General features: G+C 49.7%; 2 protein-coding genes across 19 annotated transcripts in view; both read right to left on the bottom strand.

Annotated features, from left to right (window-relative positions):
• Positions 1-2,493: 2,493 nt before the first annotated feature.
• On the bottom strand, positions 2,494-4,226 carry LOC125955577 (uncharacterized; the record flags this gene model as incomplete). Its single annotated transcript, XM_049686714.1, has 1 exon — positions 2,494-4,226. A coding segment is annotated over one exon (1,167 nt), but the record flags the coding sequence as incomplete, so codon positions are not given.
• The window catches only part of LOC125955784 (NAD(+) hydrolase sarm1), a 36,477-nt gene continuing 13,330 nt past the window's right edge, over positions 4,224-27,370 (bottom strand). For 2 of the 18 annotated variants that reach the window (XM_049686953.1, XM_049686962.1), the window contains 7 exons: positions 18,180-18,329; positions 14,055-14,485; positions 13,558-13,972; positions 8,168-8,259; positions 6,084-8,073; positions 5,848-6,014; positions 4,224-4,395 (listed from right to left, as the gene is read on the bottom strand). In XM_049686953.1, coding sequence (XP_049542910.1) covers positions 4,227-4,395; positions 5,848-6,014; positions 6,084-8,073; positions 8,168-8,259; positions 13,558-13,972; positions 14,055-14,485; positions 18,180-18,329 — 3,414 coding nt within the window. In that variant the 3' untranslated portion in view covers positions 4,224-4,226. Of the gene's footprint in view, positions 4,396-4,733; positions 5,335-5,847; positions 6,015-6,083; positions 8,074-8,167; positions 8,260-13,557; positions 13,973-14,054; positions 14,486-15,416; positions 15,755-18,179; positions 18,330-18,682; positions 18,832-20,041; positions 21,026-21,906; positions 22,241-24,497; positions 24,701-26,762; positions 27,003-27,370 lie in introns of those variants that run through there. The other 16 variants (XM_049686963.1, XM_049686955.1, XM_049686960.1 and 13 more) reach the window with 16 other exon arrangements.

Here is a 27,370-nt window from a genome sequence, read left to right as displayed (position 1 = left end):
GACTGTGGTGGCTGGCTGGTTACAGTACAATCTGGACCCAAGCGTATGGTTTTATGTTTCGGCACCGCACGTTCGTACGGACTGTCGCGACGTTGAAGAACCATAAAAACGGTTCCACACGGCAGCCGCGGTTGGAAAAATCTGCCGCCCGGCGTAACCGGCGTAAGGTAAGAATGCGTCGTCGAGCATACGTGTGTGTGTGTGTGCGCTGCCGGGCGTGCAGCCCGCGTGTTTTCGTTTTGTGTCGCTGGCCAGCACCCTTCTTCCGCTGCTCCCGAACTGGTTAGCTGTGGTCGGGGTTTTGTAGGGGTTCGGGGGTCCCTTGCGCGATCTGTTTGTGTGTATCGGGGATACGTTTGTTGAGAAAATACGCTGCGTATTTATTTGTTTGCCAAGATGAAGACATGTTTTTGAAGAACTGATAAAACGGTGAAGAAAAAAAAAGAGTTCGGAAGGAAAGAAGGAAGGAAGGCATGGCAATGGGCGACACGGAAACATGACGCTGACTAGAACAATATTGTGCACACACCGTGGTGTGCTCTTAGCTGGTGCTTCGGACGACTTGAACCCAGGGACTGGGTTAAGGGCTCCGGAGCAGTCAATGTTGGTTTCACTTTCATTTGCCTTTTCGATGATTGGAACCACTGCGTACCGGAGCGTCGCCGGAGAAAAACAATGCCTTATCATCTGACCTGGCCATACCAGGCCACCGATTTGTGCAACATCCGATGCACCACTTTTCGAACGACTTCGGATCCGTGGCGTTCATTGAGAACAGCCGAAAAAGCCCGAGCTTTGTTTATCTTGCCATCGTTTCGATGAGTTGTTTGGTAAACAATCCACGACAATAAGCATAAGATCTGCATCGAACTGCACCATGCGCCATATCGCACACGATGCGCGCGCGATGATGGTGCATCCAGCAGAGCAGGGTTTATGCTGCTTTGTTAAACACACTGTTTCCGTATGCCACGGAGTTTGTCCGGTCGAATAGGGGATTTCGTTGAAAAGGGACAGTTTTTTTACGATACAAAGCTCAATGCAGCAAAGCATTGCATTGCATTTCATTGCCGTTGTAATACGAAACCACGAACTTGAACGTCATAAAGTTAATGAACCCAGCATCCGGAGATCGGGCGCACTTCTCGTGTCGTCGTCGTCGCGCCGTGATCCTTGCAAGTGAAGGAATGCCAGAAACCCCACGCAGACCACTACTTCGTGGGGGGTGGGATCGTGGCGTGGCCGTTTACGTTCTCTGCTAATCGTTTTCCGGCCATGGGAATGTTAGGGAGGTAAAAGGAGTAAAGATGATGAAAAAGGGAAAAAGAGGGTTTTGTTAGTGTGGGCTCTGCGTCGTCGCTCCGTCTGGGGCTCGAGTGACTTTTGGGTTTTTTGTTTTGTTTTTCGGAGCCATTTGGTTGGCCGCGAAGCTAAATTAGTTTAATTTATTTGTCGATTTGCTTACCGGAGGAGCGTATTAGGAATAAGAGGAAGGAATAGGTCGATACTAGAATCGTTAGAGAGCAGTTTAAGCTTGAGTACAAGACATGAGTTCCATTTAGGTTCTTTTTTCTTTTCCTTTTTCGTTTATGACTATAAAAGACGTCATTTTGTGACTTTGTTAAACTAAATCATCAAGATTTATATTTCCCCCGGAAGGGTGAACTAACTTTTGAAAAGTTTTAGGTCTGAATTTCAAGAATTCCGTGGTGGATCATTTGAAGAATAAACATTGGTGTTCGTCCTTTCGATAATAGTTTTTGTATGGTAAATGTGTCAAGTCTTAGCGTCTAAGTAATGGTCTCGTCAATTGTGTTCAATTAGTTTATGTTTCGAAAAGAAGAGCTCAATCCATTATAGTCTGCTCTTATGCCCATCACTGTTTATTTTTAAAAAATCGATGAAAAATAAAAATCGATCAATTACCTGCCAGTTCACATAACTTCAAAAACAACTAATTTTGCATACTTTCAGGAGTATGAAAAGAAGTTAATCGATTTGTTTTTCTTTCTACGCATCAACGCATCCAACGCCGGCTTAACGCTCTTTTTGTGATTCTTAGTTTATTGTAGTTTAATAAAAACTATCTCAGCCACATCACTTCCTATGCGTGAACGCACAGTATGGTTTACATACACTAAAGCACTTTGTATTGCGTAGCGTGTCGTTAAGAACACCTGTTTGAGGTTTACTTGGTCGAATAAAAGAGTGGATTGTGTGCTTACCTAGCACAAGCCTAGCAGAAGCCAAAAAAGCCCAAAACAATTACAAAAGATGTTTCTGTTCTTGGTCTAGCGAATTGCTCAACTAAGCTGCAAGCCAATACGTTTTCTAAGGCATTCTATTCCACACAGTCAACCTTCGATGGATACTTTTTCTTTCGATTTCATCGACAAAGTTTCTTCTTTAGAACCAAGCCTTCAGCTGCAAATCCCTTTCGCCAGCCTTTGTTTGTGATGATCTACACAGATAGTGAAATCTGGTGCACCCAAATCCGTTCTACAGTCAAATAATATATTTTACACTCGTACAACATCTCGCAGCGAAGCGCGAAACTAATCACAATGACGTATTGTAACAGTTAGTGGTCATCCATATTAGAACGTGTATAATACGAAAACACCTTAGGGGAAAATACCATAGTTGCTAGTAAATATTGTGTGATCGTGTACCCTTGGTGCACGCATTTTCTTAACTTAAGTGATTCTTATGAAATCCCTCCGGCAGGAATCCGTATCTGACAGCAGCGCAATAAGATAAAACCGTTGTAATTTAAATAAAATCTTACATCTTCTTACGAGTGAGAATTAGATACTGCTTATAGCACTTAGGTGGTAGGTGAGAAGAGAAAGTAGTGGTCAGGATAGGGGCACACCCGGGGCGTAGAAAGCGTCACCGAGGGCCACCATAACAGCGCGTGTATCACAAATGAAGATGATGTGTATGAGGGTGTTTGAATGGCGTTGTCGTTGTGATGATGGTTTCCAGTGACGCAATAGCTTAAACTTAAAGGCATAAAGAATATTCGAGAGCGAGATATGGCGCCGCAGAACGGCTGCCTACATTTTCATGAGCGATTTCACCTTCTTAACGTATCGCTGCATCAAGGGTTTCGGGGGCTTTTTGCTTTCCTTTCCATCGCCGTCAACCGTCGGCGAGGTGGCTCCGGATGCCGTCGAGGCGTGCGAAGTGAGCGAAGACCTCGTTGATACCTGATCACCGTCCTCTTCCGTCTCATACCGGGGCGTACTGTCCACGGTGATGGTTTCCTTCTCGCATAGCGGTTCCTGTGGCAGCTCCTCTTCCTCCTCCTCGCCCTGGTCCGTTTCACTTGTGGTCGCTAGCTGCTCATCATCGTGCACGAAGCGTCGGTTAAAGCAAATGTTTCCGCCACCGAGCGTACGGATGGGCGAGCTGGGGGGTTCCGGTGAGCTGCAGGAAGCCTCGGGTTCGCTATCCCGTGCCGTGAGTTCTTCCTCATTAGCAGCCAGCAACGTTTCCATGCTTTGCGTGTTATCGAGGAAATCGAACCCGGCTACACCATCGTCATCGAACAGATCGTCCATGCTGCGCGATCGTCGATTCTTGCTCTTGATAGTCTCTCCCGTGCTGGTCCCTGCTTCAACCAGACCCGGTACATCCTGTTTAAAACTCTTCCGGTTTGCGTGATCATCATCTCTCTTGCGAATCATCGCCGTCGTTGCTAGTTTCGCCTTTAATGACGTTCCAGTGTTGCCCGAATCTGCTGCTGCTGCTGCTGCTGCGGCCGATGAGATACCACCGGAGCCGTCTGCCATATCCTGTCCTTCAGTTGTCGTCCTTCCACCGAGCCTGCGGTTCCGCTTTGCTGAACCGCGCATCGATGCGTCATCGTCCAGCAATCCATCGTAGCTGTGGCTTCGCTGTTCGATCTTCGGTGGCAGCGGAGGTCGCTGCGAGACCACATTCAAACCGGCGGTCGAGCCTCGACGTAGCTCACCGGCGGTTCGTAGGTTGATCGATCGTGGAAGCACACTCGCTGCGGTACGGTGCGATTTCGGGAAGCGGCTCGTCAACGCCCGACCGTTACCACCACTCGTTGGCACTGACGTAGACAGGCCTCGGCTGGGGCTCGAGGACTTCTGGTACAGGGGTGCCAGTGTCGAGTGGTACCGCGGATGGGGCAGGGCGTTCAGCGAACCGAACGAACCGCTGGGCGATGGGTTGACAACTGAAGGGGCATCTAGTCATTCGGGATTCCGGCTGTTCTCCTTGTCGCTGCTCTTGCACGAGTCATTGCTGTGCGTACGATTGTAGATCATGGATGAGGGTGTCGCGTCTCCAGGTTGCCGGAGCGTCATGTTACGCCCGTAATCCATTAATCCAACACGACCGTTCGTTTCTGCTCGCATGAACCTACAAATATGCCAGAAAAACAATATTAGAAAGCGGATGCGCCAAACAACGAAAAGTAACGGATAAGGGAAAGGGAAAAACTAAAACAAGATGTGGATGAGAGGAAGATTCCGGAACGAAACCAAACATAAAACGAGACGAAATTTAACTAAGAAAAAGCAAAACTAACATATCATTATTAGTGAAAAACTCCGAATCAGATCAACCAAAATCAGGGTTAAGGTGGTTAGTGAATAGCTCATGGAGCGTACTTAATGGGGTAACATAATCTTAAGAAGCATGGTCGTGGGCATGGATTAAGAAGGGTTATTAACAAAAAACAAATAACCATAGTCCACCTTGGCTCGGGGCGAGATGCACAGCCACAGCTTGAACGCCATCGCTGGTCGCTTTTCTGGAGCTGGCTGGAGTTTCTCTAAGCTTTCCTTATGCCATTCTCCCATAGAGAGGAGCTACAGTGTTTGCAAACAGTATGTACTGCCAACAAGGCTCGACCAAACCAGTAACCACGCTAGGAAGGATTCGAAGGACGGATGGAATCACGAAAGTTCGAAGGATTCAAGACACAAATACGCCACGCACGCGCACCGAACATCGAAACTAAGTACGACACTGCACAACATGATCGGTTGTAAGAGCCATGCTAGCTGGCTCCGTGATAATGCACTGGCGTGGCGACTGGCGTTAAAGGGAGCGGGCGAGCGATCATAGACATGTTTAACAAGCAGCATATAGCCTTTGCACAGCATACGCACGGAACACGCACAACCAATACCGGTACCGCAAAACCAAAACACACACCAAATACAGTTCCGCTGGTACAGCGAGAGTTATAACATTGTCACGCAATCGGACACACAGGACACACAGGGTGAAACTTAGAGCGTTCGTTGAGCAGAGTTCGCGCGACTGTTATTGTTCATGGTATTTCGAATGTACCTGAGAAGCGTAAAGGGGGAGAGAAGAGAAACGCGAAACTCGGTTTAGTAAACGGTGGCCATCGAGCACGCACCAAACAATGCTAAAGATACTGTGAGACTACGAGCGATATGATAACATAACAAGCTAAACACATAAAATGCTACACACTAGCGAGGATGAATCGAGTATGGTTGCAAAAGGACACAGAGGAAATGATTAGCTCCACTGAGGGGAAATACACGAAGTTGCCTCAACTCAAACATAGAAGAAAGGCTTTTACAATCGTCGCTTTTACTTTACATCAAAACCCAAAACCAATTCATTTACCATTAGTGAAAGTGATGCTGGGAAAGGATCATTCGAGGAACAAGACGGATGGAGAAAGACGATAGGACAACGACGAGGATTCACCACGATATAAGAAGGAATTGGCGATGCTACAGCTACAGTTAGATGGATGCGATAAAACCACACAAACGATCGATTTAGAACAACACAATTCATGCACATTTGCGTGCCGGAGCGCAGTACCTTTCCAGTTTGTCCACACAGGCGTCTTGATAATCGTGAATCCATCGTACACCGTTAAAGTGGCAGACTCCTCGCATATCTTCCGGCAGCCGCTCCGGTGCTGGCCACTCAAAGTTGTCGATGATGGGAATAATGTTGCAGTCGGAGTTGAGGGCCGCTACGATTTCCTAAAAGTGACAATACCGGATTCGAAATTAGCCGTTGTCCTAGGCCTCCCACAGTGGCGTCACACTTACTCTGTGCACCCAGTCCTTGCCGTCAGCATCATCCAAGCAACGATCGAGCGCCTCCGGTGTCAGGACGAGCAGGAAGTGTTTCGCATGGCGAATGCTCTGCAGCAGGTTGTTATCGAACTTGCCGGCCTCCAGCCGCTCGACGTCGATGAACACCGAGAAGCCGCGCAGCTCCAGATGCACCTTTAGCAGACTAGCGAGCTGAGAACCGTTGCTTCTCCGGTAGCTAACGAACACATCGAGACTCTTCTCCGTGCTCTGCTCCGAGCGGAGCGCGGGAATCGAATCGCTCAACCGGATCACGTTTAGTATGCGGGCCCGGTGAATGGAGTTCTTGATGCCGCACGGTGAGATCAGCTGATCTTCGTCCAGATCGCGCAACGATTCCAGATCGACGCCTGCGTTCAGTAGCGCATAAGTGTAGATCGTGTACTCCGGTCCGATGCGGTTCAGGAAGCTATGGATGCCGTCGTGATCGCGCGAACTGTAGTCGGCCATCTTCTTCAAGTTCTGCAGCTCCCTCTCAAACCGGATCCGCTGGATACCGTTCTTGATGCCGATATCATCCCGCAGGTTCGACTCCTGCAGCTGCAGCAACAGATCACCGTCCACTTTCGACTCGTAGAAGTGCTGCTCGTACTCGGTGAACCCGATCTGCTTCACCCACTCCCGGACATCCTCGATCGACCATAGTGGCACCTGCTGGGACAGTTTGTGTGGGACCGTCTCACCGATCAAGCGCAACGCTTGCGCCGCAAACTTGGAGGCGATCGCATTCGGTGAGCTGGCCACCCGTATCAGTGGTTCGATCGCACCGATATCCTTGAAGATGTTCGTATTCCCCTGCTCCTTCTTGATGCCTGCCTCCATGCAGAAGTGAAAGGCCGCCAGATTGCGGGCCTCCTCGCGTTTCGAACTCAGTACCGGTACCAATCGCTGTAGCCAGTGCTTGCTCTGGCCGTGTGCGTGCGCTAGGTTGGACTTTGCAAAGTCGGACGGATTGTGCGAGGTGACGAACGGTTCGACGAGATTGAGCGTACCCGATTTGATGACCTCTGCTTCGATCTCCTTGTTGGCGACGAGCACGACGATGGCAAGGCAGGCGTAGTACTTGATGTTTTCGTCGTTGTGGAAAGCAAGCGGGAATAACCAGGACGGTACCTTACGGTTGATCATCGCCTGTTGATTCTCCGCCCCACCGTACAGTGACAGGTTAGCCAGGGCACCGGCACAGTGGCGTAGCGTTTCGACGTCGTTTTTGCGACACTCGAACAGCACCGCATCGAGACCACCGAGCTCGATCACGTTCGAGCACGTATCCTCGCTGTGTTTGAACAGATGCTCCAGGATGCCCGTACCGACTCGCGAATGATCCGTAGCGTTGTTCCGTGTACAGACGCACGCCACCTTCACCACCTTATCGAGCCCATTCTTAACCACGTGGGTACGGTTTTCCGTCGTAAGACACTGTTCGAGCAGGCGCGCTGAAGAGAACTGTACATCCGAATCGTTGTCCATGCAGTTCCGCATAAGAATATCCAGTCCGCCTGTATTGCGCAGCGTATCGCAAAGCGTTGCACCGAGCTCGTGTCCGTGCGTCGGTACAGCCCAGGCACGCCGGATGATTTCGTTCATGTGGTTCAGCATTGTCGGTGCCTCATCTTTGAGCTGTTGCTCCGGTTTCTGTAGGTTCTGTACGAACTTGGCCAGATGGTTCGAGTAGCGTGCGATCGTACCATCGATCTCCTCCGGGCAGCTTCCCAACCGCTCGAGATCGTCGAAGGATGGGAAGTCGTCCGTACCACCGTGCTTGACGCCGTTCATCATGCAGGACGATAGGGTGCTCATCTGCGAGGACGAACTGATTGTGCGCGTGTTCGACGAGGTAAACGAGGACTGGGTCGTCGAGGAGATGTGTTTCTCCTGGTTAAAGATGCCACTGGATGAGACGGTTTGCTTCTGTTGTGCCTGCGAGATGGCCTTGTTTTCCGCACTAGAAAATAAGAAGAAAGCGATTAGCGATTAGCGGACATCGGTGGTGAGTAGCAGTTAGTGAGTAGCACGAGTAGTCGGTTGTTTTTACGCACCTGAAGTGATCACTCTGTACTTTGCGACTGTGGGCTGCGATGTTGTTTGCTTCCGCCTGCTGGAAGTCTCCCATCTTCACAGATCGTGCCTCCTGTAACGCCAAAGGGAGAGTAGAGAGAGAGATAGAGAGAGAACGTGAGACCGTGAGATAAGCAATGTCTACAACGTAGCGACGATCGTAAACCAGCGACAGTCGCCGGCGAAGGCCAACAGAGCCGTGTCTGAAGTGTCGAGTGTTACCAGTTAGAGTATGTTAAATGAGCGAAAGCTCATCATCGATGAGCCCATCACTAATGAGGCGCCCGGGGGAGGGCCAATCGACACGCGAAAACAAGCGAATCATCGTATGGCAAATGCGCGAACGCCGTACTGTCGCCAGACTATCAGACGATAAACGAGACGAGACGAGACGAACCAGTTGGTATCCAACCAGTGGGCTAATGCGTTATCACTTCCATTTCGTGGTGAGTAAGCGAACCCTCGTTAATGGTGAAATCACTGACGAACGGTCGAAACGAGAACACTGCTGGCCGGCGTTTAACCGAGCATCAATCCAGTATCGTGCCCAACAAGTAGCACGCAGTCACACATAGCTGGTAGTAGATAGTGTGAAGTGACACTTCACAGCTAGTGTGTAGTGATAAGACCGGACTGGACGAACTGCTGCTAACGAAGCCTAAAATAGGACGGTATACATCGAACCCGTCAATTGCCCTAAACGCTGACTAACTGAGGATCAATTAGACAAACTCATGGTGGCTACTTCATGTGAGTGAGGAGAGTTTTATAGCAGATGTTTATAGTAACCAATCCTCAGTAGCCGAGTTCAACATCCGCCGATGCTCCGTCCGGCCCGAAAACCGATCGTTCCTTCGCATGATGTCAATGATGAAGGCCCGGTCTAGACCACGCAATGCCACAAACTAACCTAAATGTAATGCGAAAAGGAAGCATAAATCGAGACGATCACGAGGATCGTCGAGGATCAATGAAAATTCCAGCCAATTTATAGCGATCTCGGGGCCCCCTGTTCTCGTGGCTTTGTTGTATTCATATTTTATCTTTGTTTATGGAATTAGAGCTCGAGAGCTGATTCCGTGATGCTACCATTAACTTCTTCTATGAGATGATCTCCTATTGCTCGTGCCAGTAAGAATCTTGCCCCACATGCGTGCGTGCAGGTGTGTGTGATTACGGGGAGGGAATGCAAGATGCAACGTTACTCCCGGCCAGCAATGACCGAAATTGAAGACAAGTAAAAGCGCGCAAAAACGCGTTGGATACGTTATTAGTTTGTAGTTTGTGTATATCGCGCGCTGGTCATCGTCCGTCCGTCCGTCGGTCCGTCCGGTTACACTATTTTTAGGTGCCAAATGGCCGCCCGTTCCACACACACACAGCACACAGCGGCACCGTCGCCACTACCATCACCGCCAGCCGCTCGGGTTCTCCGGTTGGGTTTTTAATAAGCGGCCTAATGTTCTATTTGCGGATGGCCGTTCCTTCTGACGCCATTTTTTGCCGGCCACACAGCCGGAACAGCGATGGGATGGAGGAACGCGGACGCGACTTTTCTATTTTCGGGATCCCATTGTTTACCATCGGTCAAGGACGTCCATGTCCTCCTGCCCCGCTCCCAGTCGGGGGCGACCTGTTGTCTTATGATGGTTGCCCTTCGCCCCTTGCCCCGTGAGGAACCACCTCCTCTCTGTCTGGCGGAGGTTAACATGCTGCCCTTACGGCTCACCTGCGGTACTCCTTCGATCGGTACCTCGACCGTCGTCCGCACGGCACAACCCATCGGACTGCCTGGATTGCTCAGAGGACTCTCGACAATCGTAACCCGGGGACTGCCCGGATGCACTGGACTGGCCACGTTCAGGGTAATGCCGTTCCGATGAGGACCTCCACCACCGACCGTCGCGCTGGCCAACTTGCCGGACATCACCGGTGGTTGGCCCGTTGGTGCGAGTGGTGGCGGTGACAATGGGAACTCCACGATCGGACTTGGCGTGCGCGTTGGCACAAAGTCCGACTGTCCGGTCGACCGGAAGATACCCTTCCGGACGGGCCACGGTGCCTGATTGCTCATCCTTTACACACTAGCCAGCACCACTTTTCGTCCTTTCGATTCCTTTTCGATTACTTAATTGCGTTCGTTTCGCACGCACGCACGCACGCACACGATGGTCACGCGTATGGCTTATGTGCGTAAGGTTACGCAAACGATCCGATTCACCGATTGTCCCTGATTGTCCCGGCAAACACACCAAGCAGAACGCGACGAGCTAGCACGTGTAGCAACCTTTCACTAAAGCCCGAACCAGGACACTTTACCAACCGGCGGACATGCCGCGATCTTTCTGTAATCGGAACCGGTAAAAAGTGGAAAGCGATCGATTTCCTATCGACCGCGTTTCGTTTCGCGTTTCGTGGGTTTCGTTCGCGTTAAACGGATTCGGACCGGTAGAACCGTTTCGTTTCGCTCGCTCGTTCGTACTACTGTTGCGAACGCAGTGGCTGCTGCTGCTGCTGCTGCTCGAGCGGCAACACGATCGTTGCCATCGTGCAGAGTGATCTGCTCCGTGTGTTGGTGCTACTTGAAAGCGGCGGAAAATTTGGCGATCTCACGATCATGGTGATCGTCGTGGACGAGTCACGGGAGGGTTTTCCCTTCAAGCACGAGCACCAAAACGGCTCCGGATCGTGAAAACGTGGCCTAAAATATAGAGTGTGTGTTTGTGCACCTCGGGAGTATGCGTTGATGCCAGTTGTGTACACACGCCATTTGGCCACATCTCATGACACCTCCCAACACCCGGCCCCTAGTAGCGCGCTAAACGCAGGTCACTGCAGAGATGTGCGTTCGCCGATTGACGTCGGTGACATAAATCAAACAAAAACGCGAACGTTCGCAGCGGTTCGCAGGAAGCAACAGTAAACCAAGCCATTGCCGGTTGGTCCGTTTTCTGCGTTTTCTGGTCCAAACAAACCGCTTAAATAGACCTCCTGACCTGTCTAATCGAATCGATCAAAACATACATTTCACTCGAGATGGCGATTTTTTTTTGCCGCGAAAGATGTGCGTCACGAAAGCGTGAGGCATCTGCCGTGATGTATTGGAGATCGTATTCTTGTAATGCGCCTTCGTTGCGTTGCAGAATCTCTTGAACTGATGGAGTGATAACAGCTTCACTATCGGAACATCATAAATCAGAGTTTATCAAGAATGCGCTCATTTCAATTTCCTAGTATTTTGCTAACTCTGGCATAATTTAGCAAGTCGATTAACGTACATTCATTTGTATTATGTTAGCTTGTTTGGCAACCTTCTTTGTCTCTCTGATGGTCAGTCACTTGTCATACGCGGCCTCAGTTTCTGGCGCTTAATGGACAGGTCCTTACCCAATCCTTTAATTGATGTCGTGCGTGCAGTTTCTCCCAGTGCTGCAAAAACTTCAAACTAATTTCCCCGGAGGGTAAGCCCTAAGCACCACGCCTTATCTAGTCTCCCATCTCCGTTGAAATATGGGGAGTTGTAAAACAAAAACAGTGACTATTATATTGCCAGCCATATAGCGATGGCTTGATGGCGCACAATAAAAACACGAACAGGACACATTGGCATGTAGCGGAGTCCTTGTAGTAGATATTAATCCACGAACGTGGTGCGTGCGAATCCGCTGATGTTTTGGAAGCTCAGTATTTGAACTCACAATTGAAACCGTATCGTGGAGAAAGGAAAACGTTTTTTTTTACCTACCGCACGATTCCACAAGCCATCTCTACCATATGTGTTGAACCTTTCTGCAAAGTTACACTCAAACACAAAGTAGCAACACCCGAGAACAAGGTTACAATGAATCTATTAACCGCAAACTGGCGCAGATTGTGCCAATTGGCTTCACGACTGCCAAGGCATGCAGCAGCACTGTTATCGCTCACCAGGCCACCATCAGGATGGCCCCACCACTTTTGCTCAGCACGGTCCAGCCAGTTCGACTGATTACACTAAACTGGAGCCGGATTTGCGGCCGTGGCGCCTTCATATAGAAGGATCACCCTCGGGGCGGGCAGCCAGTTGTTATTAATAAACTGATTTCTCAGGTCAGTCAACAACAGAATTCGATCCCTTTCACTGGTGTGCCCGCCCTGGTGCCCATTCTTGGTGCCAAGAATACTGCACGGATACCTGCAACCGAAACGCGCTAGTGAACGCGTGAAGGAATGCGGCGAGCACGGCAGCACGACTAGTACCCAGCAGGTTCAGCAACTTTTCGTAGTATAGCAGAAAAATCAATAACGCTCCCTCCCTTTCTTCGCACAAAACACTCGACTCCTTACACTCAACCTGTTTTACGTACCACTTGCGAGCGATTTCGGGCCGACGATAGGCGCTGTGATTGGCACAGTTGTTCTTTCGGACCACTACTGCCACTGCACTGCTGGCGTGTGATTAGCTTGGTGCCATGGGCCGAGTGTTGCTTGACTGCCAAGCTGACACGACGGATGACGTAACGGCCGAACAACATCCTTACACACTAGTACCAACCAAGCACCCCGGCCTGATGCTGCCGAGAGCAAGGCAAACGGTCAACTGGTCGGTCGGCGATCGCGCAACGACGACGACTAACAATTCTGATGATGTCCTCCTAATCAGTCTAGATTAGCTGGCCGACCGCGAAACAAACATCCCCTTTTCCAACCGGAAATCCCGCTACATTCCGTCACATCACACGAAAGGAACTGTCGGGAACTGCTGCTTTGACCAGACACTGGACGATGGGACACGCGACCAGACAGTGCGCATGCTCCGGGTTTTTGTGGTTTGACATTGACAGGACGACGTGGTGTAAAGGTTACGACGGTGGTTCAGGTCATTAGGTGGTTCGGTCGGCGGCAAAACAAGGTGCGACACGCGACCGTATTGACCTATCCGAACGCAACTGGCATCACCGCAGGTTATGGTGTTCATACTGACTACTTGGGGTTCACCTATAAGGATCTAGAACACCAGCGTGGCGATCAAATTACGTTCTACGAGACCATCGGCGGTGCGAATGATTCATCGTATTGTACACCGTATCGCCGGGCGCTAACAGAAAGCCCCAGAAGCAACAGATCGCAACATCGAATTGTCCCGCCGTTTATGATTCATCACGCTCGGCTTGTACCGAGCTCGACTGGCGCTCTGGTCTATAGCGATAGCGTTCACGAGAACGCGCTCTCGTCTTCGCGCCGAGATCATCATCATCATCATCATCATCATCATCAGTAGCCGTAGGAGCCATTTATGCAACAATAAATCACTGTCAAAACCCCCTCCGGCGCTCTTTTCCACCGCATACAGAGCACATCCCGCTTATCGCCATCTGCATGCCAGGCCTACCTTCAGTATCGCTCCCTTCTCTTCCGCCGTCACACCATCAACCTCGGTGCGGGTGCTCATGGCGGCCAGGGCGGCCTGCTCCTGGTACTGCAGGTCACCGGCGTGCAGCTTCTTCGATTCAGCCGAATTCAGTGTCGCCTGTTCGCTGCTGAATCCATCCTTCACCAGCTTCGTCTTCGATTCCGAGGTCATCTTTTTCTGCTCGAACTTGACCGTATCGACGGTGGCGTTACCGAGGGATCCGGAACTGGTACCGTTCACGAGTGAACCATGCCCGTTCGGTACGACCATGCTCATCGGTTTCAGGCCCGACGCGATGCTCGACAGATCGTCGTCCGTCTCGGAGTCCGGGAAGGTGACGAGCGGATCGGTCGGGCCCTGCGGATCATCCAGACTGTCCATCGAGGAGCGTAATCTGTGCAAAATGGAAACGAGAGCATTAGTAGGAGGCGATGTTGCGACGATCGATCGATCGAGCTCGGTGCTCCTCATCTTACCGCTTCTGTAGATCGCTGATCTTCGACGATGGACTCGGGGAGAGGGTATTCGCGGAGAGTTTGCGTGATTGAAGGCTGGCAAGGGTGGCGGCGGCGGCGGCGGCGGCCGTCTTCGTGGAGGACGATGAGATGGACGAGGAGGAACTCTGCTGGGTGGACGAGGAGGTGGTGGTGGTAGTGCTGGAGCTGGAGCTGTTGTGCCCCATCATGTTCTTCATCTCGGCGATCGAGCTTTGCATCTCGCCCAGCCCCTGCTTGACGGCGGCCGCCGAGGACGAGGTGCTGCTGGAGGATGACTTTAGTGACGACATTCGCTGCGTGGAGGAGGTACTCTGTGCCACATGACTCGTCGTCGTGCTGGAGCTGCTGGTCGAGCTGGAGCTCGAGCTCGACAGTTTCGAGCTTTTGCTTCCGACGCTTCTGTTCAGGACCTACGAGAAGGAGAAGACGGAGAAGGAGAAGAAAGATACAATTATCAACCAAGAAGGCAAGCGACGATTTTGCATGGGAACCCAGCAAGTCCCAGCTGGCCTCTGTCCGCCCGCTATTATCGCTAATTGATAGGTAGCAAAAGGCGCGACACACACCCGATTGATGCATGAGTTCACATTCACCTCGGTGAGGCGCGATTGTGATTACGTGATAAAACATGGTGCACACCCTTAAATTGGAGCGCTGACTAAGCGACACACACGCCGGAAACGGTCCCATATTGACATCGTTCTCTACTCGCTCCAGGGCTCGGTGATCTTATCGCACCAAAAAAAGGCCACTGGGAACAATCAAAACAAAGCGACGAAGATTTATATTTGTTGATTGACCGCAGGGGAGTTTTTCGAGGTGGGGGACAGCAAAGAATGGACATTCTTCCCCGGGGCGAGTGAGTGATTGTTCATGAGCCACGGTTAGCGGTGATGCTACAATTTGCATCTCGTTACTCGGTTTTACGATCATTGGCCAGCAAACGATCGTAAAGATTTATTGGACTCGAACGAGAGCAATTGAACTGCAACCTTATGATGCTAATGCTACTTTCTGGGAAGCCCTAGAGCCACCCGTTTTACAGCTCCTTCTCACCACGCCGAGCATGGTCTAGTATTGACGAGTGCAATAGAGCGTAACCGAGGCGAAGCCAACATTTGAATGACTTCAAAGCGCGTGCGGCTTGAGCTGTGTTGGCGCACATGGAGTACAGTCACCGTAAGTCTAGACGTAATGGTGAGAAATTATTTTTAGACCGCGACCGCGAGTCGCGTCGTCCACCGGTCGACTCTTCTTCCCACTCACAAACACACACAAGCTCACTAGCTTCAGTAATTTTCAATGCGAAAAGCGCACCGTACACGATCACGATTGTCACACCTGAGAAGGAGGAGAGGGGGCAGAAGATCTGATGCTGATGGTCGGTGTGTTATCTCGTTGATTCGTGGGCTCTATTGTGGTACTTCCTTCACGAGCACTAGTGCCAATTGTTTGTTCTAAACCACCAGCTGGGCAAGAAGAAGAAGGCGCTCTCCTAATGACCTTTAGTTAGATTGTCGTTCACTCGTCGTTGGTTCGCTTTGCTTCTTGTTGCTTTTTTGGCGTTTTGCCAGAAGGGAAGTTGTGGCCGGAGGAGTATAATCGGTGTCACGCGATTTGGCGCGGCTTTCGTGTTCGATTACGTTTTGTTTGGTTTGCGGATTCGCGTTCGATCGTTTACTTCACGGGGTTTGCGGTTTGCTTGTTCGTTCTATCGCGCTAGATCGCGGTCGCGGTCGCTGTTGATCGTTCGTTCGTTCTGAGTGGACTGAGCTAAGCACGGTGAATCCGGTCCGGTTGACCGGTTCGGGCGCTGTTGGCAGCGATTTCGGTTTTGCATATTACCAGCCATCCATTTCAAACCCACTCATCGCGGTCTTCGGGTCGCTTGAGTTTGAGCCAACATTCGGCAGCAAAGCAAAGTAGGTTGATCAGGCATTTCGTTCGAGGATGTGCTCGAACCGTGACCGAATTGGTACAGAATGGAGCATGAGTTATGACCGTGATTGCACGATCAGCCATCGATCATCCAGGACACTCGTACTGTCTGGTTCAAAATTATGTTGTGTTCAAAATTAACAAAGAAGCATATTTCACACCCGTTCGTTGGCCTTTTCTGTCAACCCAATTTCAGTCCACCAGACGACAGCACAGCTGTGACGCCAGCAACTTCTAATATGCCTATGCCACGAGACACGATCATCTTTCCACCCAGACATATACCTTTTGCAAACCGAAACATCTCTATCTCGTCGTGTCGCCTCGTCTCTAGAATCTGCAAGAAACAAGTTCAGCAGGTTCAACGCGGTGGCGAAGCGGCTCCGAACGGAGGGAAAATGGAAAGAAATCCGGCCGGGCAGAAGGTAAGGGGCGCCAGCAGCTGTTCTGACTGCGAGTGTGTGTGTGTGTGTCTGTGGTGTGAAAAATAGATCGTGACCTGCACGCGACAATTCCTCGAAACCGGCTACCCGCTACGCGATGGGATTTTACGCGGAATTCCATTTCCGTGCCGGTTCGTTGGTGATGTTGTCGTCGTCGTCGTCGTGGCAGAGATGCAGAGACAGTCGCCAAGATGCTGCTTAGCGCTTATTAGCGTAGTGATTGCCAGCTTGTAGTGAAGAGCATCTTGGGCACCTCCGAACGGTTCAACGGAAGCCGTAACATATTCGGAGGAAAACGGTTGCCTCATGCGACGATGCGATGCGAGCTCGCTCAATGGATTGTAACGATTTATTTTCATTGCCTTCAATTTACCTCCAAGACAGTCGGATGGCAGGAAACAACTGAACTCGCGGTTCGCAGGAAACACACTCTGGCGACACCCTTGGACTCTCTTTGAGATCTTTGGGTTTTCCAAGAATCCCGATGGTAATGCTGGTAACATTTCTGTCCTAATTACTACGAAAAGACTGTTTCGTAACAAGACCGAGAGATGAATGACGGAGTAGCATAAATAGACGACAAGGGCATTAGCCTGCTTCCGGAGCGTGTGTCCATCTATCTGTCAACGGTGTCGCGTCCCCCCCGGGCAAATAATGGCAAACCCTCCCCGTCCGATGTTTCTTGAACCACACGAACTGACAGGAATGAATTTGCACCTATTTATTTACTTTGCTTTCTCACTCTCTATCTAGACGTCGACTGTTGTCTCTGTTTGAGGGACCGTTTTTTGTTGTCACGCACCAGGCGACTCCATGAGATGGTTGTGCCCTGCCAGTGACAGGTAGCGGAAATGGACAAAATACTCAATTTGTACCAAGAGATCGCGATCGCGAAGAGCGATCGCGTCTGTTTGCTGTCATCAAACTCTGACAAGATACTGTCAACAGTTTACGGACCCCTTCCCGTGGGATTCCCTTTGGTCAGGGAGGTGAAAGATCAGCTCTAATCAACGCGGTGCGAATGACAATCGATTAACAACGTCATTATTGGTTCATTTGCAGTGACCCAATCAGGGGAATGATTGAATGTAAGGCAAATCCTCCTCAAGTGCACTTGAGCCAGCCCCTCGGGGGGAGAGAAGGTTACATAAGGCCATCGGCTATCGAGGGGCCATCGTGACAACAACAAACCAGACAAACAAACAGACACAGCGTGCGCACTCCGCGGTTATCACCGTCCCGATTCACGACCATCATCTTGGCTTCGTCGTTCGAGGAGGAATTCCGCGAAACGCGAACGGCAAACCCCGATGAATCAGCTGTGCTGACTTTCATCGAGAACCCATACACACACACACTCCTCTCTCTTTCTCTCTCTCTTGCTCAGGTAAGGCTGATCGGTGATCGAGAAGTGTCACCAAGGTACAGGTTAGATCAGGTTGCAGGCAGCGCACAAGGAGCTTACGAAGTGCTCGCGGTGTTATTTATATCGATTAATACGCAAATTGTGCCCACATCGTCGACGACGGCTAGCCGACGTCTAGTCCGCTGTGCTTCGGCGACACGGTGATGATTAAGAAGGCGAATTTGGTGGTTGGGATTTATGGTGGCCGTTCAAGATCATCGAGGTTCGCGGTGAATCACGCGAAAAGAGGAACTGCATAGACGGGGTGAGGGATGAGTAGTCCGGCGCCAATGATGCGTCCTGCTTTTCACTGCTTACCTCTAGTGCTGCTGAAGACATGGAGCCGTTGGATAGGTTGGAGTTTGATCCGGATGTGGAGCCCGAAAGTGGCGCATTGGAGTTGGAGGCGAACAGATTGTGTCTCGTTGGTGGTGGCGTGGGCGTACCGGTGTCGGCGATGTCGGACATCTGGAACAAGAGGAAAACAGAAGGGAAAGACGAAGAACGTTAGAAACGTGACGCGATGACAGTGCGATGACGATCGACGATGGATAAATTGCGGAATACTTTGAAATCATGACGATGGAAAGGCAAGATGGGTGGTTAAGAGACGCGAAATGGTGGATTTAGCGGAATGTAGCACCAATTATCACTTCCGGCAGCATACAAGCACCCCTTTCGATGATGGGTGTTGATGGACATTGTATTGACATTGACATTTGAGAGAAACAAATCTGAGAGACAAATGATTCGTCCCAAATGGTTGGTTAGTGTGGAGTCGACATTACCGCCACCAAGGTGACCTTAAACGAATGGATTACTTGGGTATTCTGGAAACTTCACGTCACTGGAGAGGCGAATGGCGTGTGTGTGTGTGCAAGACGCGACATTTTGTCATGTAAATGAGAACAACTGGCAACGCATCTAATGAATCGATTAACGGACATGCACAAACGGATCTAGTCAAGCAAATGTTGTACAACAAAACCCTGGCTTCAAGCTGAATACCGGCAATGGCATTATATTGCGCAATTGTCTACCGTCTACCTCATGATCGGGCGAGTTTAACATGAAAGGCATACGACGCGAGGGTGCGGACTCAACTCTTATCTCCGGCAGCACCAGTAACATGAGATGCCGCGGCGCCAAACATACCATACTCGGTCCCTCTTTTGTTGAGTTCCGTTTTGTAAATTTGTTTAGCAATTCGTATCTTTACAACTTCCCTATTACGGCTGGTGGTTTCACACCTTTTTCCACGCACACCGTGTTGCTTCGATCAAGTGCTTGATCAACATGGCGACAATGACTGATCGTCTGCGTTGTGCGAGTGCCAGCACGCAAAACACGTGCACGGTAGCTGATAGATATAGTGTACATTGATCTGTTGTAACAGAGCTTTTAACATAAGATTAGACGAAAGAACCGGAACTTAGCAGTAGACGACGAACCGGTTTTATGAAGATTCTAATTAAGCAAAAAATTTGATTGTTTTGTACTAATTTCCAACACTTTTTCTACCAAACTCCATCTACAAAAACCCTTTCTAATTCGCAGTATTTCAAACCAATGCTCAACACTCGAAGACGTTTTTGGACCTCCCGTTCCTCACTCTTTACGTCAGAACCAAGCAAATTCGTCATGCATTGCGATTACGGCAAAAAAGAAAATAACAGTTCATTTCTAGCTAAGCACCTCTTATCATTGCCACAATAACGGATGGGCTAATATTTGCATTCGCTTGCCTTTGATAGAAAAAAAATCATGATGAGTAACACCCGGTACATGGCTACTCGCTGTACTGAGCGCCAGACCAGGGAAATTCCTCATTTTTCCACCACAATTTCAAAACCATTTTTTTTTATCTTTCGCGACAGATCGAGGAATGCGGTTAGCAAACATGCAAAGCGGAGATGACCCACCGTCCCCTCTACCACCCCGTTTAAACACTGGATTGATGAATGAATCGGAATTGTGCGAAATGGTGGACGTCTAACTGGAGTTATCTTTCATTTACCATTCGTGTTAATGAGTTCCGAGAGCGATTGGATGGGAATAAGGACAAGGGATGAGAAGCTTTTGGGGCAGAATGTTGTGCAAATAAAATGGTTAGACGAGTTGTTTTTTCTATTTTGTTTGCTGCTGGCAAGAACACCATTGACGCACACACGAGCACTCACATGATGGCGAAGAAAGAAGGCGAAGAATGCGAAAACGCTAAGAAAAACGAAGATTTCAGGCACACAGATGCGGTTAGCTAAGAATGTTAGATCTGGTTGAAGTATCGGTTCCCTTTTTGGCTGGAGCAAGGGAAGCCTCATGAAACACACAAAGACGCACAGACACAAAGAGAGAGTGAGAGAGAGAGAGAGAGAGAGAGAGAGAGAGAGAGAGAGAGAGAGAGAGAGAGAGAGAGAGAGAGCACACGAGCGCAAGCACAGCGAGCGAGTAAAAAGAAGATGGATGGTGAAGAACAGATCAGTTCAACTGGGGAAAAAGGTAAAGAAGGGTAAATCGAAAAATGTAACACAAACACACACACAAACAAACACAGACCGATATGAAAAAGTTTTTCCGAGCACTCTCCAGCGAGTTCCGGTTCATTGTTTCGGTCGATTGGTCGTGGTGCCGTTGGTTGTATCGTTCTGAACAGATTGTTATCACTTAGATCACTTTCAAACAAAACCATGCACTGCTGGGGACTGAGACCGCATGAGAGTGTGCTGTTTGTACGTTAGTGTGTGGACTGACAGATATCGAGCATGTTGTTGTTGGTACAAACGCACAATATGCTGAACACTATTAATCACCAGAATCGTTTGGTTTACTTTCTTCAATTATTGGAATACAAGAAAATAAGGTCAACAGAAGCCAAGGTGCTCTCTAAGGTGGTGTTCTTATCGATCTTATCATCGATCGATCGATGAGCTACCATGCGACTCCATTTCCCCGTCGCGATGATCGCGGAAGGCAAAACATTAACAAAAAAACAAAAAAAAAAGAAATCCAACCATCATCGGAATCATCGAATCGCCCAACCGCTCCTCCGCTTGCGTTGCTCGTGACAGTGATCGCATTCCAAGCTGTCACTCAATCACCCACCAGCCCCCCGGCTCGTCAGGCCCCTGCCCTCGGAGCACGCGTTATCACTGTAATCATCTTTCAATTACCAGCCATTACGAAGCGTTAAAATGCATTTTTTTTTCGGTACTTCCCCCTCCGGAGCTCGTTTTCGTGAAGAAGACCGACCCAATCATTGGGTGACACCGAAACCCCCATTTCCCTTCGTCCCCCCTCGGCATCTTATCTTATCGGAACAAGCCATTTCGGCATTTTTTTTCCTCAATACAACAGTCAACCAGCAGCAGGCCACGAAAGATGGAAACAACGGTTTTTGTTGTTGTTTTGTTTTAGACATTTGTTGGAATGTGCAGCGCGGCATCGGGAGTCGCCCCTGCCTTCTGCTTAATCCACCAATCCAAAAATTTACGTCGAGACAATGGTGCTTGCCGTGACCTTCACCAGCGAGCATCGGTCGTCATCGTCAGAGGCAATACGCAAATGAAATGAAGAAGAAGAAGCAAAAAACCCCGAGACATTCAGACACGCACAACCCCTCTGCAGCACGAGCAACCCGTAGGGGTTGTGTGACGTCTGAGCAACCCCTCCCCCCGTTGCCGCTCGGCATCTCTCCCCGCGCGGCTCGCTCGTTTGAACGGCCACACCACACCACTAGGCGTTGCTAGGCAGCAGACGGTGGTACAGCACGCCACCAACAACCAGGGAACACCCAAAAAAACCCTCATGGCATGGCATGGCAGACTGCGATTTGCTTGTTTTGTTTGCTTCTGACAAGGGAGACGAAAAGGGGAGACGATAGATCGGGATGTCTCTGGGAGGGATGTCGCATACGAAGTGGCTTCCATTTGTTTGTCTGTCCCACACACACACACACGCACACACATGCGTACGCACGCACACACGCGGTCTACATGCCACAATGAATTTGGGACGCACCAAAAAAAAAAAAACAAGAAACTCATACAACGGAAAACTCAGAAACACACATACAACCGGGAACGACCAAACGAACTTCTTCCGAACGGCGTCACAATAGAACGAACGCCGGTCACAACACACGCGCACACGGTTGGTTCTAGATGCTTCCAAACGCCGGGATTCTGTGCTTACTCCGTGGCCACGCCACGAAAACACGCCACGGAATGCAATGGCAGCTTCCGGAATAATGCAAACGTGACGTTCGATGCCACAACGACACACCAACGAGCAAGAATGAGCCAGACGCCAACTCGGATTGCAAAACCCCAAGACCGTGGTTTACGATGAACCCGGACCGGGTGGCAGTTGAATTAACACTGAGCTGAGCTGAGGCGTTGGGTGGTGGTTGACCACGAGTCGCCGGTTACCACGATTATGGCGCGATGATGATGACGATGATGATGTTGATGCGGGATGAACACGCACGCAATCGTCGTCGTCGTCGTCGTCGGAGTACCACTCGATGGTGGTGTTCCGAGGGGTGCACGCTTAGCCGCGCCAATATGCCACGAGATGTGTGGCGGATTTAGTATTCTACGGAGTGGTGTAAGTGTGTGCATCAGCACGTTCTCGCCGTGCACAAATACAGATGCTTTTGTGGGGTTGTGAACGAGAACGCGCTTTTTTGCGAGGAACACGAACATGCGGTAAACAAACAGTAATGGCGAAGGGGAGGAAGATGGGGGTAGTATGGGAGGTGCCGTAATGGTATAACGCTGTTTGTGATGCAAAGCAGTAATACCATACGGAATCGCGTTTTGTGCAACTCCATATTACGTGACTCTGTGTGCATTCAGAGGCTTGCGCAAAGCATAGCATTTCCTTTTCCACATTATGTATCGGCTACTGTCAGCCATTTAATTGTTGTAAGAGATTTTAATATTTCAATAAACGCAGCCACACCGTACTAAGTATAGTAAACAACAGCCGGAATTTCGTTTCATTAAAACAAAGCATAACAGCCGGACCATTGAGAGTTGGCTCAAAAACCGGGCCAGGGTTCGGGATTCCGATTCCGATTTCAAGACACGCACGCGTCGATCATGCCCCGGTGTTGTGCAGCGACGGGTACGTATAGAACTTGTTGCTTTGTGGCTCCGCATGATTGGCGACAGCGAGAGTGCGTCGTGTTGGTGTTGGCGAGTTCCGGCGGTCGAACGGTCACGGCCCCTCCATAGGCGGTGTAAAAACCCGTTCGCACACCCACTTTCGGAGAATGATGCAGACGGTGGCGGGGGCAAAAGCAAAGACAAATCAAAACACATTGAGACTGCTGCCGCGCTCTTTGCGCATCGGTTTGACGTTACAGACGGACGGACGGATTGATGATCAACAGGGGGGCATGTGGAGAAGGAGGCGCCCCATACCGACGATGAACAGGAACGAACATGTACGGTGAGCGGTAGTTTTGAGAATCGAAAGCTACAGATTTGTGATGAAATTGTAACGTTGCTAACAGAACAGTTTAAAGAATTATTGTTTAAAATAATTGTTTTTATTTAAAACATGGGGAAGATTAACATTAGTACGAGGTTATTCTTAATTTATTCTGGGTGTTTGAGCATCTTTTCATTGCTTTTAATTATTTTATGTTTAAAAAAATATCATTCAACAGAAGCGAATCCCTTGAAGACATGTTTTTTTCTGTTTTACATTGAAATCTCCTATTAACGACTGAATCATATTATAACCACAAGAAAGCATTAAAACATTTGTTTAAATGCCAAAACACGTGTTGATGAATATCTAAATTACACAATACATTGTAACTGACGCCTAGCTCCCAAAAGGCCTGGCGATTGTTCGCTTGCGAGTGGCTCGAATACAATCCGATTTGCGGCATTTGACCGACGGCCACCGGTTAAGGTTATGTTTACATCGTCGCCACTCCTTCCAGCCCTTTTGCAGGAGTTGGGGAAGCAACAGCAAGGAATGGAGGCGCGGAATGGAGGCGCGAGGCATCCCCAACGCCACCGGTACACAAACAAACACACATAAGAACCGCGACGTCGGTTGTTGTCGGCGGTGTTACTTTTCCCAGCAGATGTTTTTAGCGGCCGAGAGCGAACCTCGTAGCGAGTTCCGAGAAAAAGGAACACGCGCGAGAATGGGTGCGCTCGCTGCTGGTGGGTTTCTCACGTTTTTTTTTCTTCCGAGTGCAGAATCAGTCTCAGTATAACAGCATTTATGGATAGCATCAACGAAGCGAGGTATCTCACTTCTCATCCACAACTACAAAGAGATCATCATTTAATGCACAATGAAGAGAGAAAGAGAGAGCGCGAGAACCCCCTTTCTCGTGGTGTTCGTGAAGAAACACATCGGTCCTGAGAGTCGATATTGGTGTGGGTATTGCGACAATTCTATAGACACCAAGAGGGCTGCTTGCAGGTGAATGAATTGAAACAAAGTTTTAGATTCGAACCACCGAAGAGAATAGGGAAAGGGAGAATATAATAGTTTTACGATGGATCGCTGTGGACCGCGCGCCTACAGTAGTTTTGAGACGTCAGGAAGCTATTTACTGAACGAACCCCACCCTCCCATAGACGCACAATCTTCCTGCGTGGTACTTACCTTCCGATCAGGAAACAGAAATTGTGATCGCAACAGCGAGATCGGGGTCGTTGGTTGTCGGTTAATACCCATTTTTCAGTATTGTTCACTTATCACAAAACTCTAGAGAAAATTCACTTCAAGACAATACAGCCTAATGTGAGTCTCTTGCTCGCTCTATAAGTCGGGCTATTAGTTCAGTTCACCGTTGATGGACGAAAGATCTAGGAAGCAGGAGAAATATTCATATTGTAACAGTCGTGGTCGTGGTCTCGGGCTATTGCATCCTTCTTACAGCATAAAAACCAGACAAAACCCCATGTTTGGACGATTTTAATGCATTTCGTTTTATGCTGGTTTCTCGTTTTGCGACAATTCTTTTGCGTTCTTCTAGAGAGGAAGCCAATCACATGGACCAGGTCTACCTGGGAGTGTCCCTACCGCAGACAGGAGGTGCCTGTCGGCAATAAACACATGGGTCCAGGTACATTAGCATCCGGGAAGTTGGTAGCCCGATAAGAGGCCGCTGCCAGCAGACTGTCTGTAAGGCGACCGAACACGGCGACGACGTAATGGTATAGGGCACGGTTTACGTCAATTAGAGTGCACCAGAGTGCAGAGAGACAGAGAGATGGGCAGGCGCAATAACGTAAAATGGTTTGCCATTTAACGGCACTTGGCCGAAAACCAGGATTGCTTAAAATGAAGCTTTTGTTTGCTAATGCCCCGGACGCGATGGCGAACAATCTCCTTTCACGGGGCCGATTTGCAGACGAACGCCAGGATGACACTGTAAATACATCGGATCGCGGGGCGCATCGAGTGGTTTTACAATGTCATGCAGATGGAGTTCGGGTTGATTGTGCAAGCATGTAACTGCTTAAACAGTAGCAGCAGTATAGTAGACGTATACTGGACAATGTTTTAACATTAATGATCGAAACTCATCAAACCGCAAGCAACAAGGTAGTGTCGAGCTGCCGAGCGACAATGTGCGTCAATGCAACAATAAAACAGGATCCCACGGATCGTCGCCGCGTTTTCGAAACACGAACATAGCGTACCACATCGATCTTGTGTGCTCTCGTCAGCAATGTTTGCCTCGGGGAAGGGGGGGCCTGTCTGCCTGCCTGACTGCCTGCCGATTTCTAAACCAAAACCCATCGAACGAGGGGCAAGGTCAAGAAGCTAGCCCCGAGAAGATGATGCTTCAGGTTTCGGGTTGCAGCGCTACATTCGATCTATTTGCACTTGAGTAGCGAGCGACCAGCGGAAGAATAAATAACAAACAAAAAAGAAGCAGAAGATGAAACCCATTCGGCACTAGTGCTGGTTAAAGATGATCTGGAATGTATGTGTCACGGATTTTGTGGATTTTTTTACTCTCTCTCTCTCTTTCTTCCTAACGCGCAGGGGCTTGTTCGAGGTTTAACATAAACACGAGCTGCGGAGCAAACGCTCCACAATTCAAGTGGAAAACATACAAGCTGCTTCCTTGGAGCTACCACCCCCCCCCCCCCTCCCCTAACCCCATTTGAAGAAGCATCCGTTTGAACACGGCCGCACGGCGTGGGACTGCTGGCGTTTATTGGCAGTTTCGAAGGAAAGAATGGAATTCGAGTCAGTGGGCCCCAAGAGTGCCACTTGAAAAATATGCTTGGAATGCGTTCGAACTATAAACAAGATCACCAAAGAGGGGGATGGGAGGAGATGTATTTATTAATGAACCAACGCAGTAAAATGGAACAGAACATCGCGCCCCAAAAATGGGAAACGTCATGGCAAGTGATCGAATAGAAACCAAAAACAAAAAAAACAAAACATCGGAACCAGACATTGTGTAACACATTCAAGACACACCGCAGTGGAGCGGATGCTGTGTGGGGAGAGGCGATGCACGCACTAGCGAGCTGATAACCACGAGACCACGCCGATTGGCACCACCATCCCTCCCTTCTTTCCTTCCCCGTATGTGGCAACACCTCTTGTGGCGCTCCCCGTTCGTTCCCGTGTGTCGCTGGTTCACGTTCACGGTGTTTTTTGTTTGTTTGATGTCGATTACAAATCAAACTCATCACCATAACGTCAACTAATGCAAGACAAACGCTATTCTCACTAGCTAGCAGAAGATCAACGACGATCACATTCCCGGGTCACGGTTGCAAAAAACACTCACACACAGAACCCACAGCACTTTTCGTGAAAACTTCGCAACATCCAAACAACACACAGCATCCTGCCCCCTCGAGAACCGCGATTGCGATCGCGAGCCGCTGCTCAACTCACATTAGAAGCGAGATCCACCCCGGCCGGGATTTTGCCAACACAACATATGGAACACCAGGGCGCATCGGGAAAAACCCCGATTTTTTACTTTTGGTTGGCCAATCGATGTGGCGCAGACCACTTGATCGGCACTTTCACTGTATGTCGCGTGTCACCAAAAGGCAGTCGAGAGAACGCACAAAAACCAGTTCCTATAGGCGTCTAAGGTGGCCGTGGTTCGCGCGAGAAGATGATGCTCTTCGGCTGGCTGGCGATGAGTGACTGACCTGCGGTGGAACGTTTGCGTTGGGTTATCATGTCACCCGGTGGTCGGCCGGGGGGCCCATCGGTATTGGTGTTGTGTCTGGTCTGGTGTTGCTTTGCTTGGTTGTCGCGTGTACTGTAGACGCACACGCGCAAGTCAGACGCGAGCGTTCCATGCTCGTGCGTTCCACACAGCCTCTCGAGAGCCGCCAGCCAGCCACCCAGCCAGTCAGCGAGGAAAGAGTTACCCGAAGGCGAAGTTGCCGGCAAACGAACACCCGGCTAGCCCGGCTTTTGCGGTGCTCATTCATGCATTCCTTTAAACGCTGGACTTGACCGTACTTTCTACTGACGAGCGGTCCCGA

The sequence above is a fragment of the Anopheles darlingi genome, chromosome 3, assembly GCF_943734745.1.
Source record: "Anopheles darlingi chromosome 3, idAnoDarlMG_H_01, whole genome shotgun sequence".
Taxonomy (NCBI): Eukaryota; Metazoa; Arthropoda; class Insecta; order Diptera; family Culicidae; genus Anopheles; species Anopheles darlingi.
Note: the sequence above shows the minus strand (reverse complement) of the source record. Positions and strands in the feature narration are given on the sequence as shown.